This window comes from Thunnus maccoyii, chromosome 15 (genome assembly GCF_910596095.1).
Source record: "Thunnus maccoyii chromosome 15, fThuMac1.1, whole genome shotgun sequence".
NCBI lineage: Eukaryota > Metazoa > Chordata > Actinopteri > Scombriformes > Scombridae > Thunnus > Thunnus maccoyii.
The window spans coordinates 29,335,303-29,357,518 of record NC_056547.1 but is presented as its reverse complement, the minus strand read 5'-3'; the positions used below and the strand labels follow the sequence as shown (position 1 = coordinate 29,357,518).

Genomic DNA, 22,216 nt, shown 5'->3' with positions numbered 1-22,216 from the left:
TCAGAAGTGTTTAAGACATTTATTACGTATACTGACAGGAGTCATAGAAATCAATTAAAAATGTTTTGTTTGAGATCCATAATGTTATCAGCAGAATATAACGCAGCACTTTTGTAATATTTACAAACATGGATTTGATTGATAATATTAATCTGTTAGAGCTTTCAGTTTACAACATTTATATTACAATCACGGCTGCCATCACCATCAGGAGTCATCCAGGTCCCATGTACAAGTTACTGTGAAGGCCAGGAGCTGCAGCAGAGCTCTCAGTAGTGTCAGATCAGATCTACTACACACAGATGGTTTGACAACACTCACCTGAGCAACACAGCTACAACTTCAAACTGTGGCACTCCACACACTTTACATCAGAAGGTTCCACAAGAACAGGTAACAAAAAAATAATTTACAGCCCCTAAAAACCACAGATTTATTTCCTTTTTAACAAGCCTTGTTTCTTTTTTTTCCATTTTGCCTGTTCTGAAATCATTCCCAATAATATTTTGATATTTGAAATACAGTGACGGCTAGTGTTAGTGCAGTAAATAAGACAAAAAACGAATGAAGCAAATTAAGGAATCTTGGATCTTAAATCACTCCCCTACACCACCTCAGTCCTCTCTCCTCTCCTTCATATCAGTTTAAATAGGATATTTTTCAGCTATTTTACAAAACCGGACTTGATCAGTACAGATGAGTGTTTTTTTCACAGCGGACATCCCTCTGCACAGATCCACTCCCGTTGACCTTGGTGAAGTGATCGGCCTCTATTTGCTCTTCTTGTGATTTCCAAGCAGGTACTTGCAGGTGGGAGGGGGGCAGAGCAAAAATATAGTCGTGGCACAATACATGTGTGGAATGAACTCACTTAGCCGCTTGCCAGATAATGATGCCGAGTATGACAAGCACGATGGAACAAACCATAGCGAGGATACACATCTTCTTCCGGGACTTTTGCTGTGATAAAGAAAGCAGAGAAAGGAGGATTGTTAGCAGGGACTTCACCAAATGCCAAACTGTAGATCTAAATTTGGGGAAACAGATTTTGGGCTTTTAGTTTCTCTAATATACATTCTTTTTGGTTTATGTATGAAAATGAATAAGCTTCATAAAAGCAGAATGTATGGCAGACCTGCTGTATTGGATTGCACAGGTGTTCCTAATAAAGTGCTCAGTGAGTGTATATGTATTTACAGTAACAATCAAAAGTGGGTATTTTATTATTTATTTTCTACATTGTACTGACAAGATGAAATAACACATTGAATCATGTAGTAAACTAAAGTCTTCAACAAACCAAAATATCTTTCATATTTTAGGTTCCTCCTATTGCCAGCAAAGCTGTCATCACAGCAAACATTGGCTACTTTGAAGAATCTAAAATATGAAACATGTTTTGGTTTGTTTAACACTTTTATTTTACTACATAATTGCGTGTGTTATTTCATAGTTTTGATGTCTCCAGTATTGCTCTACAATGTAGAAAATAGTAAAAAAAAAAATAAAGACAAAGGTGTGTCCAAACTTTTGACAATCGACAAATTTTTCTCATTGGCAACAAATCTGAAGTATGATGTGTGTGTATTCAAAGCCAGATATATCGTGTTCCTCTGTGCCAGAGACCTCCGTTGTTGTCTGACAACTATTAAAAACATGTTATACTGTTGCACTGGGTGACATGTCCCTTTGCCCAGACAGTGGTTATGGTAGTTTGTTTGGAAATGGTTCCAAACACTAATAACAGTGCTAACATTTTCAGTGTCAGGGGAGCTTATACAGCAGACACCATTGTGCATGCTATGGAACGCGTGCTACATATCACAACTTCTTGACTTTGTGCTGTATTGTAAATTTCTCAAAGATCTTCAGTACAAAGTCAAGAGTGAGTTATGAGAGCTGTGATATAAAAGATGATTTTCCACAATGTAGACAATAAAGTAACTAATAAAAGTGGATAGACAAGAAAATCACATAGGAGGGTTTGTGACCATAATATTCCAGAACAGAAGTGTGACGAGCTTTCGACCTGCACGAGATTGTAACGTGCTACTGGATCACCGACCTCATCTGTGCCTCTCCTCCCACTGTGACGCACAGTCAGTGACCAAAATACCAAAACAGTGACACCAAAATAGAGCTCGGAGTGACTGCTGCAGACTCACTTGGTAGTAGGCAGCTCTCTGGAGCTGCTCTGTTCCTCGTTCCACGTGAACCTCAGCGTTCTCCACGTTTGCCTCGATGCTGTCTGTAGAACAGCACAAACAGCAGGGTCAGCAGAGAACTAATAGAAGTCACAGTGAAGACGACTAGAGGTTTTGTAGCGTTCACAATTAGGAAAACAGCATTAGTTATTATTAAAACACTTCAGATGAACTTTGTTAACATTTTCCTGATAAGTGACCCATTGTGTTTGTGTGAATAATGTCTGCAAATTGACATTATTGTAGGTGTATGAAGTATCTGACTGAGAGATTGCTATTCACATCTCCATCTGTTGGTTTTTGTTAACAATGAGCATGATAGTTTTAGTCGTCTAAACTAAATGTAAAGCATAGTGATGGCAGATCAGAAAAGGGTCATGAATATTTTTGTTATGGTAGTGTACATTTTAGAAGGCAATGAATAATCACCTATTTTGAACTTAAACTTTGACGGTTGAGCTCACAACTGTTGTGTTATTTGGGTTGGAGGAAAAAGCAACCCTTCCCTGCAGAAGCTTCACTTTTTTCCCCCAATAAACATTATTTCTGTTATTCTGTATAATTACATGTAAAAAACACACCATAAATTCTCTATCTCAACTGAAAAGAAAGCAAACCTTTATTTTCACACTGTTTACATTAAAATAAAATAAAAAAAAATCTCCTGACATACTTGATTCAAACTCAACACTTCCTCTATGTTGAACTTGTTGGATGAAATAACCATTCAATAAATCCAATACTGTCAAACTAAATGGTGTAGTCAAATGATTACATTGATATTTGCTGTTGTGGTCGATTCAGTCTCACTGCTGCTGATTGTGTGGGTTTGAATGAAAAACAACAGGATCAGTTGTTTTCATGTGTTTTTGAACTTAACAGATCCACAGAGCGCTCCAGTGCTACTCACCAATCATCTCTCCCTGATCATGGATCATCACTGCCAGGTCCTTGAAGATCTGGTTGACATCCATGATGTCCGACTGAAACAGACAAGACAGACCAAAGGTTAGAATCAGCTGTGATCCCATCACATGACAGTGGATTCTAGGCAGAGGTGAGAAGTCAGTGGTATGTATTAATATTAGAAATAGTAAGCAGAAGCTGACCTCCAGCTGTCTGATGTTGGTTTCTCTCTCCTTGATGAGCTCCAGGTCCTCCTCTGTGATGGCAGCCTCTTCTGTCTGGGTGGTCATCTGACCCCAGTCCTCTTGACTTTACACAAACCACATAACATTTAAAAACATGAGTGAGGTTTAGAATAATGTGAACACACACGGTGCAACTATTAAAGCAGTTTACTGAGCATCAATTAACTAAAGCTGCTCTCTCAACTTCCTGCTGAGGTTCTTCTTCTTTTCAGTCTTGTTTTCACTTTCTAAGCAGAATGTAAATGTCAAACAACTTCTAAAACTGCTTCTGAAAACAGTGTGCTACATAACGCCAACGTCACCCTCTCCAGTCACCCTGTAACCCTTTCACATGTGCAACCTGTATTATTACTGTACATTAGTTCATCTGTTTGTTAAGTAATGGCTGTTTGGTTGGAACACATGTATCTGTTGTTGATCCATTTTGACTCAACACTGGTTTTAGAAACAACAGGACAACTTGACTGAAACTAATGGAGGGAAGAATGAACTGCAATAGAAAATAATGAATAGACAACAAAAGCATTAGATGATTTTGACCATGCTGAACTATTAACAATGATGAATTAGAGAGTATTATTTCACAATTTCATGGTTATATTCTTATCTGTATGTATTCATTTCAAAATGTCTTTTTATTCATTGAATATTGAACACAAATTCCCAGATTAAAGGAAACCCTGAATGACAGTCACTTACTTCTCGAAGGAAACAAGCTTTTCATCCCGAGAGCTATCTTCAGCCTGAAAGAAAAGAGAAACCCTGCTATTAAGTCTCTGCATTACATCATTCATGCAACTGTACTGTGTGTGTGTGTGTGTGTGTATTCAAAGGTTTGGACACACCTACTCATTCAGTGGTTTTGCTTTACTTTTTACTATTTTTTATATTGTAGAGCAATACTGAAGACATCAAAACATATTTTAGATTCCTCAAAGAAGCCACTGTTTGCCTTGATGACATCTGTGCACGCTATCAGCAATATCTTGACCAGCTTCATGAGGTAGTCACCTGGAATGGTTTTCACTTAACAGGTGTGTTTTGTCAAAAGTGGCCAAGAGTTCCCTCTGCTGGAGAGGAGAAGTTCATTAGAGTTATCAGCCGTTTAACAGCAGCTCAGATTAGAGCCTGCATCAGTGCTTCCCAGAGTTCAAGTAGCAGACACATCTCAATAACTGTTCAGAGGAGACTGCGTGAATCAGGCCTTCATAGTTTGCTGCAAAGAAACCACTACTAACAGAGACCAAGAAGAAGAATTGTTTGGGCCAAGAAACAAGGAATGGACATTAGACCGGTGGAAATCTGTACTTTGGTCTGATGAGTCCAAATTTGAGATTTTTGGTTCCAGCAGTCGTGTGGTCATGAGATGCAGAGAAGGTGAACGGATGTTATCTGCATGTGTGGTTCCAGCAGTGACACTTCACCGCTTTGATACACTCTGCAGCGATACACCAACCCATCTGGTTTGGGCTTAGTAGGACCATTATTTGTTTTTCCAACAGGACAGTGACCTGAAACACACCTCCAGGCTTTGTAAGGGCTATTTGACCAGGAAGAAGACTGATGGAGTGCTGCATCAGATGACCTGGTCTCCACTATCATCCAACCTCAACCCAACTGAGATGGTTTGGGGTGAGTTGGACCGCAGAGTGAAGGAAAAGCAGCCAACACGTGCTCAGCGTGTGTTGGAACTCCTTCGAGACTGTTGGAAAAGCATTTCAGGTGACGACCTGCCAAGAATGCCAAGAGTGTGCAAAGCTGTCATCACAGCAAACATTGGCTACTTTGAGGATCCAAAATATGAAAGATATTTTGGTTTGTTTAAGACTTTTATTTACTACATGATTCCATATGTGTTATTTCCTGTTGTCAGTGCTGTTCTACAAAGTTGAAAATATAAAAATAAATAAATACATTAAAACCTTGACTGAGTAGGTGTGTCCAAACTTTTGACTGTTATTGTAAATACATATACACATACGCTCATTGAGCACTTTATTAGGAACACCTCTGCAATCTGATGCAATCCAATATAGCAAGTCTGCCATAAATTCTACTTTTATTAAGCTTATACATTTTCAGTTTTTGTTGACATGCCATAAAGGGTTAATTCTACTTTGTTTATTGGAGGTGGGTGAAAAAAATTGATTCACGTAAGAATCACGATTCTTATCTTTGATTCTGAATCGATTTAAATGTGCCAAAAATGTATTTTTCTAAATGTTAAGTTCATAAAGTTATATTGACGGAACGAAAAAAGACATAACTCAACTGCGAAGGCTTTGCCCTTGAATTATTTGTCTGTTATGGTGTGGCGTGACACCACCGCTGACTTACTACTCACCGATAGACGGGATCCAGCTCTTGCTCTGGCTACTGACTCCTTCTCCTTCTCCGCTGCACGCCGCTGGACTGCTTGGAAGTTGTTGAGAGCTGCTGAGAAATCATTCATGAGTCGGTCCCTCTGGATCTTCTGCTGCCTCTGGACACCACAGAGGAGATAAAAAGGTATGAGACCGGTTAGGAAAACAAGGAAAAATAAAATAGATAAAGATAAAGAGGGCCACACTTCAGATTTTTATTTGTTTTTTTTTATTTATTACAATATACTTGAATGTGTTTGACTGAGCTCTGTCTTTTGTCTCCTCCATCTTTGCCATTAATATGATAAATCACTGGGACTTTTTTCTCTTTACCTAGATCCTGTAGTTGTTTTTAGATTGTTTATTATATATTGTTTTTTGTATTTTATATTGATTATTATTTAAAGTTATAAAAGTAGTGTTAAAAAATAAAAGTATACAAACTTTCAGTATCTGCTTCAGCATTCATTCTGAAAAAAATCTAAGCTATTGCCTACATTACCACAACTATACAGAATAGCCAATAAACTCATTTTCCTAGCTGTTTGCAGTTTGGTCATTTTGCAGTGGTGTTAGAAATGACACTGACTATGCCTTTACATCTGTTGTAATGGCCTTCACTCAACCATTGTGCTATCTCTCCCTGTGTGAGGCCTATGAACCTCTTGATAAGGGCAAGTTTATGTATGTGTGTGTATTCTGTCACACACAGAGGACTTATTTGAGTATTAGAGTGTTAGTGTAATTGTGTGTGTTAGTGTATGTGTGAGGGTGTCCATCTGCTCTACCCAAACACGGGTGGTGATTCGGTTCTGTAGCCGTTTATAAACGGTGTGTAGCAGTGATCCAGAGTGTTTGTTTCCTTTGTGGTGCAGTCAATATGTTGATGGAAGTCAGGCATTACCTTCTTAAGGTTATCATATTGATTTAAAGCCCTCAAATCCTGCAATCAGTATTGACTTAAAAATCCTGTATTGGTTTTCAGACAAGCCCTCGCTGAGGTAATAAAGGTACTAGGCTGCTTTCTGATTGTGGGTCATAACTACAAAGAGACTTTGCTCTTAGCTGATATTTAAATGACGTTTAATAATTTTACAGCTGATCAGCCATGAGTGTTGTTTGTGGTTATGTTTTAATGGTAGTCATTTATTCTCATCAGCTGCTTTTGACTGATTACTTAGAGTGCCCCCCCTCCCTCAAAAACATGTTTTTCTTCTTGTTCCTACAGTTGGATGTTTGAGCTTCACTGTGTAGAATCACACATGTGCAGTTTGTTGCTAGAAGGTTGTTTTCACATTCATCTGTTGAGAGTGGAAATTTTCTCTGTTCTTATTGAAAATCAGATTTCTAGTGATGGGCCTATGAGCAGGGTTTGTAACAACGCAACTAGTCTGGAGCCAATCATGGTCCAATATTCGACTTATACAAGTGTGATGTGGAAACTTCAAGCCTCCATACACTGAGAATGGACTTTCCAATGAAGTAGGTAACATCTTGTGTCCTTGTGTTTATGGAAAAGCCATGTCAGACACACATTATTGTTCCAAGCAGAGTATGTTCATGTCTTAATACATGTCTGGAGGGGATCTTTAAGTTTGAAATCACATAGCAGGGCAATATCTCATCTCATTTTCTCCCCTTTCCCGACTGGTCTTTCATCTGTTTCTATCTGCAGATGTGTGTAAACAATTGGTCTGATCCATATGTGTATGTATGGTCTCTCTGCAATAACAAAATTAATACGTACTTTGTTATTACAGAGAGACCATATGTAAACATGACTTTATATGTGCGCTGTGATGTCTGTCAGAGCACACAAACACCATGAACACACCTGTCACCTGCCCAGCACAGTGCTGTCAAACCAGAAACACCATGGCTACACTTTATTTTTATGGGCTACACACAGCAGGGCATGGCTATGCTAATGATGCTAGCCATGCTAACTAGCTGCTAGCCATGACATCCAACATGACACACCAGGGAAAAAAAAACAGAGAGGTTTACCTGCATTGAAAAAACCCACAGATGTGCTAATTTTGGTGTAAAAAGGGGTGTAAGACAAACATTAAGGCTACATTCAGATAGCTTTCGTTTTAGCCTTTTTGCAACTGTTTGCTATTAGCCTAACCAGCATGCTATAGTTGTGAGCAGAGGCTACAGCGCAAACATAAGTTACTCGGGCTCTTAAAATTTAAGAACTGGTTCCAATTAAGAACCAGGTTTCAGGAGGCATCACTAGCTGAAACTAATTATTAAACTGGATGCTCTACTTAGTTGAGGCATCTGATACTGACAGTCAGCGGCTGTGCGGGATGACCTGCATTTTATGTGTAATGATAGCCTTGCAGGTGGTGCAGGTATTATATTATTCTTGCTCAACTGTCTTAAAGAAATACTATGTTTCAAACCTGCATTTTGCAGGCAAAACAAAATCGATTCAAATCTTGAATCGACCCCAAACTTGATTTTTTTTGGGCCATATCACCAAACCCTATCACATTGATCGCTTTCATTACACAATTTTTTATCTTTTGTGATACTGTGACAACAGTAATAGAATGGTAGGTAGGTGAATGGAGCGAGTGTCTGTGTTAGTGCTGACTGCAGAGGCTGGAGTGACAGTCATTTTATCTCCTATCATACAAAGTGTATACTACTGATATATATCTATACTTGTGATACTAGCTTTAATAAATGCAAACTGATACTCACTTGCTCTGAGGGTGATGAGGGCAAAGGGATTGAGCCCAGTTCTTTCAGGTGCTTGTTGGTTTCTTTTGCAAGCTGGTTGGTAGAGTGTTGTATCTGCTGCCTGTGGTGGAAACAACAGTTCAGAATGACAACACTGTTGGACAACCTCATGCACTCCATACTGCAAAATGTAGAGCTGGTTTAGTCTGTGTTCTTGAAATGTTTGGATTAAGATTCAATAATGCAATAATACTGAATAACTTGTTTGTGTTTTGATTGGACCGTTACTGGTATCATATTAGCTGTGTGAGATACAGGCATCACTGAAACACTAATTATTTATATTGAGAAACAGATTTACAACTCAGTGAAAAGGCCATTACACATTTGGGATGGTCTGTTTCTAAGTTCTGAGTAAGAAGATAAAACATCGCTGTCAGCTCTGGGGCAGATCTAACAGGAAGTCTGGAATCCTGTCCACAGCAGTCCAAGGTGACTAAACAAAAGCATTCTTTAGTGACTGTGTGTGTGTGTGTGTGTGTGTGTGTGTGTGAGGCAGAGAGAAGAAGCAATGCAGGGGGAGATAAGGTTGATACATACAGTCGATCCTGGAGTTGACTGGTATCCTGTCTGGTCCCCAGCTGGTTCACCATACTCTTGATCTGAGCAGCTGTCAGGAAAAGAACACAATGATAATGTGAATCTTGTAATGGAAGAACTCACTGGTTCTACACATGCCATGACAACAGACTATAGGAAAGAAATAGACCTGTCTTCAGTATTCAACTTTTTTTTTTTTTTAAGACAAAATGGATTTAGAATACAAATCAAGAGTCATAATAATCAGGCTGTGGCTAAATCACTGTAAATCACTATGGAGTGTTGCAAAGTACAATGAATGCATGTAAGCAAAATGTCAATAATGAGAACACTGCATATGTTAACTCTGTTGTTCTGTTTCCTCTTAAACACGTAAGAAATGTTCTTCTGTTTCCTCATTCTTGAAACACTAAATACACTGGTGTTATCTACAGCCACAACATCTTTGTAGACAACTATTTCATGTAGGGGTGGAGTAAATTAAGCGTGCCATATCCTCTTTCTCTCACTAATGTACTGTATACACAAACGGCACATAAAGGTCACACGGCTCAGTTCAGAAGATCAGGCTTTATGGCGTCACTTTAACATCTGAACATTTTATCTGATGACATAAACCACCGATAAAATGCTGAACCTCAGTCAGCAGTTCACTGGGTCTCCGGTTTATTATTCCACTGTCGTAAAACTATTAACCTAAACTGTTTTTAACAATGTTGAAATGAGCAATTACAACAGAATATGTGCAGGGTCTGTTCCTTTACATATAACAGACTGATAACAGACAGGTTCCCTTTATTTAATATCTCAGTATTAACACTGCTGCATTTACAGTCCAGATGGTAACTACTGTATTTACACAGTTTCTACAGAAAAATCAATTTGAAATAAAACATTGGATTCTACATTAAAGTGCCATGTTTCAGTTTGAATTTGAGTAGGTTTACATCAATACTGCAGGTAGTCCAACTTGATTCTTAGTTGGATGAAATCCAACCTTTGCTTGTCTAACTCACCAGACTAAAATAAACCAATGTGAAACTAAGCCTGTGTGTAATATTAAACCACACTGTATCAGTTCACTCATAAAATGACATCAAAAATGACTTCAAATGTTATCATGGTTTGGTTTGGGGCGTCATGATGTCAATGTAGCGTTACTGGTTTGATTCCGGGTGAGGACCTTTGTTACATCTCATTCCTCTCTCTCTCTCCCCGCATTGCCTGTCATCTCTTTTTAAAGCTGCCATATTGCTTCAACAGCGATGCTTGTTGAATGGTGGAATAGCTTCAGAAACCCCCCCCCCCCCCGACCCCATATCTTATCAGTGCTGGAATTGATGGAGCTGTGTCTCTATGAATGCCTTCCAGGAGCTGTTGTGTGAAAGTGTGCGCTGTTACCTTCGTATTTAAACCATTAGCGTGTCTCGTCCCTCTCTATGACAGCAGGCTTTTCATCTCATTTTTGAGTGGGTTCATTCTGAACAACTATTAACACTTGCTTTCCAATGTGGTCAGACAACACATCATATGAACTAGTTCTTTTTAGTGTCCACCCCTGAATAAAGGCTAATTAGGTACCGTTTGACTAGCTGACGGTGACATAGCTAGACAGGTTGTTCTGCAGAATCACATCTATATTGTTAAGGATTATGGATCATTTTCAGAGTCAAGCTGGGTAAAGTCTGCATCCCAACTGGACTTTACACTTGAGGACTTGTTAACTTTCAGATTTAGACAGCCCTCAGCACTCGTAGTCTTCCAGAGAATGTGCTTGTTAAGTCCATGAGTCTGCAAGTGTCAGTGATTCTGGCTATTTGGATTCAGCCTATACAGTATATCTTGCTCGACTGCAGACCCTGATTATAACCAGCTTCTTTGAATTTAAGGCTCTGTTTACACATGGCATTAACATGTGTCTTGGGTGATCCGATCACAAGTGGACAGCTCTAAGTATGTCCGTTTACACCTGGTATTAACATGCGTCTCCACGTGTCTTGAGTGACCACTTGTGATCGGATATCACTTCCTTGAATCTCACATTTCCATTTGCAACGACCAAATTCATTGTTCTTAAAACCGGCAGGAGAAGCGGGGGTCCGTGTACCCTCCGTCCACAGCTGTGTTCAACTTGTTTGTTGACAGGATAAACAAATATACAATGTATTGTGTGCCCCCTCATGAAAATCAAATGCTACTCCTATTGATTTTCTCTAGTGCCACGTCAGAAAATATATATAAGACAAATACTGAGTTATATGCAGCGATCTCCCTGCAGCTGCGTCTCCACATTGAGAGACACTGTGTGCATTTATGCATGAGACACAGCAACATAACATCTCTGACACGCCAACAGGATCAGTCAGGATCTAATGTTAATTAATGTTAAGTGTTGTTCTACACAGACGCTAGGTCAGCTGTTACACACACACAGTTCAGGTTCATAATGTTTGGAGTAAAGCAGTCATCCTCCTGATAAATCCTGAGCTCCATTATGTCGAGTAGCGCAGCAAAAGTAAAAACTGTAGTTATCAGACAGTCAAGCGAAAAACTTTTAAAATCAAAACGGGTTAGGGGAACAGGGAAAACAGGAAAAAAAAAGGGAGGTGGATTACATTTTTTTTTAATTCACATGAAAAATGGAAAAAACAAAATAATGCATTGCTTTACCCTGTTATCAAACAAGTTGAACACAGCTTTGGACGGAGCGTACACAGACCAGGAGGCAGCAATGCAATTCCTGTGCCTGGTCTGCAGGAAAGTTGAGCAGAGGTCCTTCAACGTGGCCCACGATGCATTGCGTTTACACTGCTAAATGAATATGGCCACATGCGGCCCAGACCACCTCCGAATGTGGTCTGAGTGATCGGATCTCAATGTGTCCTCAATGCATCTTGGGTGTGTTCACACCTGTACTTAAAGCTGTCCACTTGTGATCAGATCACCCGAGACGCATGTTAATGCCAGGTGTAAACAGGGCCTAAGTTAATTAACCAGATAAATCTTCATATAAAGCATCAAGATCACAGCAACATTGATATTGTGAATGAAAGCAGTTATTTTTGCCATCTGTGTGAAGAATTACAGTTGTTCACAGTCATCTTAAAGGGTAACCACACACTCAAATTCTGCTAGCGTCCCCTCCTCCCAGCATATTTAAAAAAACGCCAGTAGAGTGGGGGGGCAACTGCTATAGGGAGCATAGCCTCATGACCACATCGACTGACCACCGCTCAGTAGCATGAATAGCCATATAGAGCTGGTCAGCAGTTAGAGCCCAGGGCAACATTATGGCTGAACTGAATTTTCAAATCCAATTTTTTTCATACAATACCTGTATTGTTAAAAAAAAATGCCTGTATTAACATAACTTGCCAACATAAATGATGTGATTATGTGTACAGTGTAAAACCATGATTTACGGTGTAGTTACCCTTTAAGAGAAGAATCAAAGTAAAAGAACCAAACACTGTAATACAAAAAAAAAAACCTCTGTAAAATCCTACATTGCAGATAAAAATTCTCCTTTGTCTAAAAAAAAAAATGAGCAGATTTAGCACAGTGAGGCAGACTGCAGGCTGACACAGCATTCCCATACCCTGTCCCTTGGCTCAGTGCCCCTGAATGAGTGAGTAACCACGTTTGGACATGGTCTCAGTCCTGCTTACACTGTGGCAAACAGAGCTACTGATACAGCAGTGAAGCACTTACTATTCTGTGTGATCTTCTGGATGTTGCCGCTGCATGTCTGTATGAGGGAGTTGAAGTCCCGTGGGACTGGGTGATAGCTCTCTGCTTTACCGTATGACATGTCTGCCAGAGTGTGCTTGTGCCTTGACCGATGAGCTTTGGCTGCAGACAAATTGAAGGAAAAATTAAAAATTTACATACCATCCAAGACTTCCTTAATAACTGCCATATTCACTATAAGTCTTGAATGGGCAAATGAAATGATTAGCAGAACAATGACCACTTTCGCAAAAAGCACAAATACTCAAATACTCCTGATGTAAACTGACTGACTTCCTGAGACAGGAAGCTGGGGGGAAGCGGTCTTCAGTTAGGTTCAAGTCAGCTGTTTGCTTTCACATTATGACAGACTAGTTTATCACTCTAGCTACGTGTCACATTAACCTGTTAACAGTTCAGGGATACTTAGGGTTTCATTATTTTACTGACGTAAGAGCTTAAGCTTTTCTACTTTGGTCAGAATAACTGTTAGCTGGTTAACAAGTTAGCCTGCTAATGTCGAATCAATCAAGCTGATCGAAATAGACGACCATGTCACGTGATATTTGTTAAACCACAATGGGAACGTCTTGTAAAGATGGTTTGTATAAACATTTGTGGACCACATTTTAAGCTTTTAAATGGATATCTACCCTCACCTATTCATCTACAGAAAGTTAAGAGAGGTTGTACAGAATTCTGCTCGGCTGTTAGCTTCCTAGCTAACTCATCAGTCTTCGGTTCAACGGATAAACTGGTTATCTTTAAACAGCTAAGCGCGTTCTTTACTCACAAGGACATAGAAACAACAACATATAGTCAGTTATGCTAAAGCTTTGATATGTTAAACAATGTAATACTTGCCTATTTGCCAGTGTAAAATAAACACATAGGCGTAATGTTTTTCCTCCTGCCGTCAAAATACTGCCTTTCCTGATCCGTGACGTTTTCGTGTGACGTCACTACCGGCGAATTAGGTGGGGCCGCTGGTTCCGGAAGTGATTTAAAAAAAAAAAAAATCTTTTAACTTAATTGTGTACATAAATGAATACGAGGTACATTTTTGTGAACAAAACGTCAGGGCGTTCACAAACAACACATAAGACATAGAAAGAAAATTAAATAACAATAAAACAGAATAAAATAATGAATAAAAAATAAATACATAAAATTAGCAAAACAGAATAATTAAATAATGACATTAAAAACAATACACTCAACAGTTTTTACAGCGTTCTTCTGAGTGAAAGATTTACAATCTGCTCACAATCGTTATGAAAAACTAACGAGAGGTTTTTTGTTGGCAACTTACACTTATGAATATGAAACTTAGCTAAGATAATTATAATTATAAGATTGATGATGTAAGCTTGTTTCCCATTATTTCTATTGTAACCCAAACAGCACCTGTACAATAACGCAAAATCTGCCACAGTTTTTTTGGTATAGTAACAATGTCAAAATAAATGAAGCACAGTTTCAAGATGTGCAGAGCAAAATGAACACAATACATTAATACCATTCTTAAATCTTTTAAGAAAATGTTTTACAGGGTAGAATTTGTGTATAAACTTAAAGGAAACCTCCTTTATCATATTGGTGATGAGATATTCGTAAGGCAACAGCCAAACCTTCTGCCATAGAAAGTCACTGACAAAATTATTCCAGAGGGTGGTGACATGTGGAATAGAAATATTCACATCAAACATCAGTAAGAAGGGGAGGTCACCATCATACTGATGAATCGTTTGTCAAAAATTGTTTTATTCAATTAATCTTAAATGTTTAATATAGAAAAATTTACAAAATCTAAATCGCCATTTTTGCATGATTTGGACACTACAGATTTTCTCATAATGTGTCTGATTTTGTATTTCCCTATTCTGTACTCTGTATTCCCATTTCAAATTTTTCTCTAAACAAAATTCTCAATGTTACTGAACATAGAAACAGAGGACTCTCCCTGATAATGTAATGATCCTACAGGATTATGACCACCACCAGTTTAAATTATTTTAACTTTGTTTCTGATCATGTTTTAATGTTGCCATGGCGGACGGAAAAGAATACCCATGAGCCTTGGCCACTGTTGCTATGGAGAAGAAGCCATGGGTGCAAATCAGAGTGTAATGACTTCAAAACATTTTATTGTTGAAGTTATAAACAAAAGCCACTCAAACTAATTCACTCTGTAGTAAAATTAGTTTTCTCAACACCATAATTTTGAGCCTCCAACCGCCGTTAGCGGCACATGTGATTAAATTTTAAGCTCAATAATTGTGTGTTTCTTGCTGCAATGCACACAAAATACACACAAATTACAATCCAAATTGAAATACCTATGTAGGAATTAATTGCAGGGGTATATCTTATTAAAAATCTTAAAATGTACTTCTTTGGCTTTGGGTAAGAAGGGAAACACAAGACAACTGGTTCTGATTCTTTTGATGTCTTGCTGAGAATACTCTCAGAATGCCTCTCCTCCACAGTTCTTCTGGGTACAGTTCTTACCACATCGGATGTTGGTAAAAGCCAGATCACATGGAAATATTACAATGCTTCTTTGTGTCATGTATGCTAATAACTACCAAAATATAGACAATGTAAGGTTTTTATAACAGTATGTTAATTTAATAGATAAGTATAACAAATAACACAGTAACAATATGATTATTTAACAAAGAGCAACAAGCAAATTACAATAAATGATACACATCAACATCAATTTACCCTAACATTTGCATTTAACGTCAAAACATGCATTTAGGTTCAAGTAACCTTCAAGTAACCATGGGTAGTGCTCACATTCTCAGTCTTTAAGTGGCTTTTTTTTGTCGTTTGTTAATGTACATCATTTTTTCAGTTATGTACCATCCAGCCTTTCCCCATCTGGCCTGCAACTCTGTCTCCTCCAAATGTTAGTTGAGAAGCCACTCCTTGACGCAGACTGAAAAGAAAAACAGTGATAAACAGTGATGGTTCTGTCACACCAGGACAAAGAAAAAAAAAAAATACTCCATATCAAATAACCCAGTCCTTGGCATCCCACAAAGACCACATGGCTACTTCTACCAAGAATGACATAACTTTCAATGTTTGGAGTTTCTGTGGGGTTGAAGGCTGCCTGGTGGTTTTTGTGGTGGGGCATTCCTTCCACTGTAAGGCTCTTTCCCCCCAGTGTTTTAGTGCCCTAGAATGCCAGTGCCAACTCCTTCACAAGGACTCCTTCTCCAGGCCTCCTTGCTAACTCAAACTTCTTCTCCCAAGTGAATCTGACAAAATCCAAAACAAAAACAATCAAGGTATTAGGTTGTACATATGCATACAAAAGTCACAAATACTTTAAGTGTAGTTGGGGTTCTTATATTAACCAATGCAGAAGTCTTAGAAGAAGTTTAGTTCTATATACTATGTGTTAAGTTGTTTAAGTTTTGTAGCTATGCTTGTAGTGGCAATGTATACATATATTGCAAACAGGATGAATATTGTACCTTGTCTCCTTTTGGAGATACAGATGATTCCACTGCATTCTCACTGCCAGACTCTGCAACTATATAGAGCATAATGTAAACATACTCAACAGTTACATGTTGCCTAAATTCACACACTTGTCTCAGGGCCTTTACTTTCTCAATTTCACTTATACCAGTTTGGTAAATACAGGCCTAGATAGTTATTCTCAAGAATCTGTGAGGAATATTTTCGTTGCATCTACTTTGTAAATTCTTCTTTGGGCTCAGTAATACAGGATCTTTTACAGCTACAAAGAGAACAAATATATCACAAATAGGAGAGATGATGGAAAACATGATTATGCATCTTAATTGTTCTAAGATGTTCTTCATCTGACAGCTGAAGCACTATTCCTTGAATTTTAATGTTTTGTCTTTATTTCTTGGCTCAAATGTCAGTTTCTGAACAGTTGACAATTGTTTCATTACAGAGGGGAAAGTTACCAAATATGGAATACATTCACCCCGCAAGTAGTGCCAGCATTATTTCCAGTTAACAGGGTTGCCATGTAGTCCAGACGTTCCTCTCCTCAGCATTGTTTTCCAGCTCCTCCTGAGGGATCCCGAGGCGTCCCCAGGCCAGATGAGATATATAATCCCTCCAGCACGTTCGGGGTCCACCTCAAGGTGTCCTACCAGTTGGATGTGCCCGGAAAACCTCCAAGGGAAGGTGCCTCTAGACTACTTGCTTAGCCTGATGCCACTGCGGACCCAGGCCCGGATGCTAACACCGACGAAGACGTCATTGGAATATTAGGACATCTTCCAGCTAATTTGAAATTATGCAACAGCTGTTTGTGGATATTTATTGATGTAATAATGTGTTTTGGATTCAATATTTTACTGGATTAGACTGACTGAACCATTGTCAATGTAACAAGAGTTTTTGTCAGAGTTGTATCAGTCAGTGGAGTAATATGAGGCTTCATGGGTGAGTAGTGTGAATTTTGTAATTGTATGTTTGTTTGTTGGTTGCCTGACAGAGGTGTTGATTGTACCGCCTGTTCTGATTGTATCTTGAAAAGGTTTTGCATCAAATGAATCACAAGAATCTTATCTTTCCAAAGATGAGCATGAGTGCCCACTTAAAGACAGGACTTGTGTTCATAGCATAGTTGTGTACTTAACAGTGCACTCCATTAACATACATGAGGGGGGCAAAATATTAGGAACACTTTTGAATATCATGCACCCCAGGCTGTAGTCTGAGTTAGCCAATACGTGTCACTGTTGTGCTGTCTATTGTTTAGAGAATTCAGCAATTCCTGCTGTTATTCCTGCAGGATACCATAGTGTTGAGATTTGTTTGTGGATGTATTTGTCACTGCCCGATCTGTCACTTGTGAATGCGCGAGCGGGTCCACCATCTTGGACAACTATGCAACACCACTTGGACAAACCACATTAGTTTATCAGAGTTGAGTTTATCAGAAAGAAGAATGAAGAGGAAAGTAACATAATGACTGAATTAACGTTGACATGTTAACAACAGTGTTTTCACAATTTTTTAGGCTATTTTTTGTATGTTGTGCATAAGAGTGTATAAGTCATGTATGAATGAATGAATGAAAAATGTATTATTGTGTCATGCATACAATTGTATGCCAAGCCCCTATGGGCTCACAAGACATCATAAATTCAAACAAGCCAGGACCAGAGTACAGCGTATACAAATACTAGAGAAAGAAAATAAAGAAAGAACTTCTATCTAATTTACTGACAGAAGCTTACTATGTATTACTGAAAAATCTACACAAATATTTATTAAACAGCTATCTTGCCTTCTTTTCCAGGCTTTTGAGATAAGGTTAGCAGACTTAAACACATTAAAATTAAACAGCCATTGCAGTTTTTGCTCATCTGAACACAGAATATTTCAAGGTTTAATTGAGCGATTTCATGGAACAGTAACACTTTTAAGTCATCATAATTTGTATGGTACAAAAGAAAATGGGACTCATTTTCCACTTCACCCAAATCACACAACTCACAGTTTGTTTTCCTCTGGAATATTTTTGAATCGACCAACCTCAATGGCCAGAGGAAGAATACATCTCTCAACTGTGCAACGAAAGAGCTTTGCCTTCTGGATAGACGAGATGTAACATATAATTCAGAGCCAAAATTCTGTTTGATATGCACATAGGTCCTTAATTTTGGCTTTGACAAAATTTTTTCAAACCATTTTTCTTCAAATTTCAGTAAAAACTTATTTTTAATGTTGTTAACATTACACCACAGATTATTCCAGCATCTCCACCTCCTGTATTTTATACATGCATTAATTCTTTTTGATGTGAACTTGTACTTTTGGATCTGTGAATGTTTTTAGTGTTCAATCTTTCTAGTATTCAGCACTGATCCGTACCTGAATCAGATAATAAGCTTTGTGGTACTTTATATACTTCTGTAAACTAAGAAAATACATGAGAAACATGTGTAAATCATGTGATGTGATATACTATGTGATACTGGCTATTAAAGATCCCCTTCAAATGTGCTTTCAATGTAAGTGATGGGGGCCAAAATCCACAGTGTGTCCACACAGTCATTTAAAAGTTGATGTGAAGCTTATATGAGGCTTCAGTAGTCTGAGTTAGTCATATCAAGTGGATATCTGCCACATTTAGTCTTTTTAGCATCAAATTCCCTCTTTGTGTTTCCTCGGACAGTGTTTCCCTGTTGAGCTGTGGTGGAAGTATAGTAACAAAAAGAGGGACTTTGGCACTAAAAAAAGACTGTAATGTTGAAAGATATCTACTTGATTTGACTCATTTGGACGGTTGACGCTTCAAATTAGCTTCAGATAAACTTTTAAATACGTGTTTGCACAAAAGAAGGTCTGTGGATTTTGGCCGCCATCACTTACATTGTAAGTACATTATGAAGGGATCTTCTAATGGTGAGCATGAACAGGAGGAATGATTATGATTTATTTGGGCACCTGACTGTTTTAAGACAGGCTTGAAAAATTGTGACCCTGTCCTTTAAGTAGCTGCCAGTAGTTCTCATCTTTCACCACTAGATGTAAGTAGACCCTTATAAACAAAATGTAGCTGATCTCAGTGGTAATATTCTAGTCTTACAGAAGGTTTGCTGGTGTGAAGCTAAACCTCAGTATGAAGTATTTAAAAGTTACACTAACATTCAAAGTGCTGCTTATAAGACTTTTTTGGATACAATGTCCTTAACTATTGGAAGTGGACCATACAGGCCTGACACCATTCCTTATCCATCCACCAGCCCCAGAACACCAGCTCCTCCTTTCCCACCACAACAGGGGCCCAGGCTTCTCCACAACTGCCCACCTTTGAGACCCCCTCCTCCCCTACCACAATGACGACTTTCTCCATCCTGGAGAGGGACGTTAACAGACTGCTCAAGAGACAGAACCCCCTGCAAAGCAGCTGGACCAGACTCTGTCCCTCCCTTCACCCTGAAACACTGTGCTAATCAGCTGTCTCTGGTGTTCACAGACATTTTTAACAGCTCACTGACACATGCCATGTACCAGCTTGCTTGAAGACCTCCATCATCATCCCCGTCCCCAAAAAACCAAGGACTACAGGACTCAACAACTACAGACCCTTCGCCCTGACCTCTATGGTAATGAAGTCTTTTGAACACCTTGTACTGTCCTACCTTAAAGCCATCACAGACCCACTCCTGGACCCCCTGCAGTTCACCTACAGAGCCAACAGGTCTGTGGATGATGCAGTAAACATGGCCCTCCACTTCATCCTCCAGCACCTGGACACTGCAGGAACCTATGCCAGGATCCTTTTTGTGGATTTCAGCTCCGCCTTTAATACCATTATCCCAGCTCTGCTGCAGGACAAGCACTCCCAGCTGCACGTGCCTGAGTCCAGCTGCAGGTGGATCACCGACTTCCTTCTGAAAGGAAGCAGCACGTGAAGCTGAGGAAACACATCTCTGACTCCCAGCACTGGTTCCCCTCAAGGCTGCCTCCTTTCTCCACATCTCTTCTCCATGTACACCAACAGCTGCACCTCCAGTCATCAGTCTGTCAAGCTCCTGAAGTTTGCAGATGAAACCACCCACATTGGGCTCATCTCTGGTATAGATGAGATTGCCTACAGGTGGGAGATTGACCATCCTGTGACTTGGTGCGAACAAAACAACTGTGCTGCTATGCTGAAAAGGTGATTGTCTGCAACCTGCCTTCCCCTCAAGGACATGCACGCCTTCAGGACACTGAGGCGAGCAGGAAATGTTACTAGGACAAGGGGAGGACATTTCTCTTAGTTTGATAACATTAAAAGTAAAGTTAGACTTGTCGGCTTCCTGACTCATTTTACAAAAGATGAGAGAAAAAGAGAGAGACAGAGAGTGAGCAAGCTGAGAGCGCGCGAGAGAGAGCAGCAGTGGTCAAGTGAGCAGGGAGTGAATTAAGAGAGGGAGTGGCAAAACAAAGGAGTGAATCTGAGAAATAAAACATTATTTTCTGTTTGTTTCATGGCAGTTACATTCTAAAGTACAAATAAACATGTCCACACCTCCGCACAACCCTTAGGTTACGTTAGGTATTAGGTGTGAATGCAGCCTTACATGTAACCTAGGTGTATGAACGGTACTAAAACAAAGTTTACTTTGTTTCACCATCATCATGTTACAATTATTAATCTTACATAGCCACAAATAGATACATTATGTCATTGCTATGCATCCTGCAAACAGCTGTTGTCCAAAACAAATGCACAAGCTAGCCAGATCAAGATTTTTATGATACAAGGTGGTGGTGCTCATGGGAAATGCTTTCTTCATTCCATTAAACACTACTGCTTTTGTCCACAGGGGCTGCAAAAATCAACACAAAATGAAAGTTCCTTGTAATAACTTTACTTTCGTGTACATTTTTTACTGTTATGCACCACAACACAAAGACAGATTCCTTGTATGTGCAAACCTACTTGGCAATTAACCTGATTCTGATTCTGATACTGCAATAACACTTTTGGAGGATGGACATACACATTTTCTGATGTTTGTTAATTTTATCACAACAAAATATATATCTGATTCAAGTAAGAAACAAAGTGTCATTATGTTGCTAAGCAAAGTCAGGGGCAAAAAGTTAGGATGATTCTAAGGGCCTGTGACTGAAAGGGGTCCAAAAAATTATTAGAACATTATTAGAACACCTATCATCATTAATGTTTTATTTCATTTTTTAATTTTATATTATAATGTATAAAAATGATTGTTTCTTTTTCTTTTTTTGTTTTTGACAAAAAGTCCTTCCCCCAAACTCGGCATGAACAGTACTTGCTAGTAGTGAATTGCGAGTGAAAAAAATCTGGTTTCTACAAACAAAAAGAAAGACAAGAGAGAGAAAATAAAGGGTGACAGCGTGTCACAGTTTTTCACAAAGACAGGTGGTTGTTGTCCCTGAGTGGTGGAAATTAACCTGTTAGCTTAGTCCATAGTGAAAGAGGCTACTTTTGCTCCCCTAACATTAGTTATTTAATATCTTTACAGAAAATTGAGTGTTTGTGGACAAACTTTTAGCAAGCTATTCATGCTAAATCATTTGTCCCTGCCCTGCCCGGTGCCAGGCCCAACAGATGCAGCTTCAGGCTCAGCAGTCACCCCATCCTCATCCCCTTACCATTGAACAAGGCCCACTCACAACTGAAGAAGGAAGTGAGCAGCATTCTGTTAAATGACATGTCAGATGGCATGATTACAGGCGGTCCATGGGAATTTCTTTTTATTATTGTGAAAAAAGAAAAATGATTTCAGTGGTAAGAATTGGTAGTATACTTAGTTCATATGTATATTTAGTTCAAAAATCTGCTGCTGATTTTATTCGTTTGCTATATCATTCTATAAATAATAATGTTAATTTTATTTTAATTTAAGAGGGTAATGCATATTTAAGTTATATTTATTTTAAGTTATTCATTAATGTTAAGATAATTTCCCACTCAAGAATTAACCAT

General features: G+C 38.8%; 2 protein-coding genes across 2 annotated transcripts; both read right to left on the bottom strand.

Moving 5' to 3' along the window:
• stx12 (syntaxin 12) lies at positions 1–13,707 on the bottom strand. Its single transcript, XM_042436594.1, has 10 exons — positions 13,606–13,707; positions 12,724–12,864; positions 9,013–9,082; positions 8,434–8,533; positions 5,700–5,837; positions 4,055–4,098; positions 3,314–3,419; positions 3,115–3,187; positions 2,166–2,248; positions 1–960 (listed from the first exon to the last, which is right to left on the bottom strand). The coding sequence occupies exons 2-10, from the start codon at positions 12,821–12,823 to the stop codon at positions 868–870; spliced, it is 807 nt and encodes a 268-aa protein (XP_042292528.1). The 5' UTR covers positions 12,824–12,864; positions 13,606–13,707; the 3' UTR covers positions 1–867.
• Positions 13,708–15,407: 1,700 nt separating this feature from the next.
• LOC121913527 lies at positions 15,408–20,500 on the bottom strand. Its single transcript, XM_042436187.1, has 3 exons — positions 19,896–20,500; positions 16,233–16,291; positions 15,408–16,013 (listed from the first exon to the last, which is right to left on the bottom strand). The coding sequence occupies exons 1-3, from the start codon at positions 20,367–20,369 to the stop codon at positions 15,932–15,934; spliced, it is 615 nt and encodes a 204-aa protein (XP_042292121.1). The 5' UTR covers positions 20,370–20,500; the 3' UTR covers positions 15,408–15,931.
• Positions 20,501–22,216: the final 1,716 nt, after the last annotated feature.

Coding starts and splice junctions, on each gene's coding strand:
- stx12 (XM_042436594.1), bottom strand. CDS start 12,823: ATGTCATACGGTAAAGCAGAGAGCTATCACCCAGTCCCACGGGACTTC. Junction 9,083..12,723: donor CCAGAAGATCACACAGAATA/GTAAGTGCTTCA, acceptor TTTTCCTGACAG/CTGCTCAGATCAAGAGTATG. Junction 961..2,165: donor AGAGAGCTGCCTACTACCAA/GTGAGTCTGCAG, acceptor TCTTTATCACAG/CAAAAGTCCCGGAAGAAGAT.
- LOC121913527 (XM_042436187.1), bottom strand. CDS start 20,369: ATGGTCAATCTCCCACCTGTAGGCAATCTCATCTATACCAGAGATGAG. Junction 16,292..19,895: donor GGGTCTGTGATGGCTTTAAG/GTAGGACAGTAC, acceptor TGCTCTATATAG/TTGCAGAGTCTGGCAGTGAG. Junction 16,014..16,232: donor TATCTCCAAAAGGAGACAAG/GTACAATATTCA, acceptor GGATTTTGTCAG/ATTCACTTGGGAGAAGAAGT.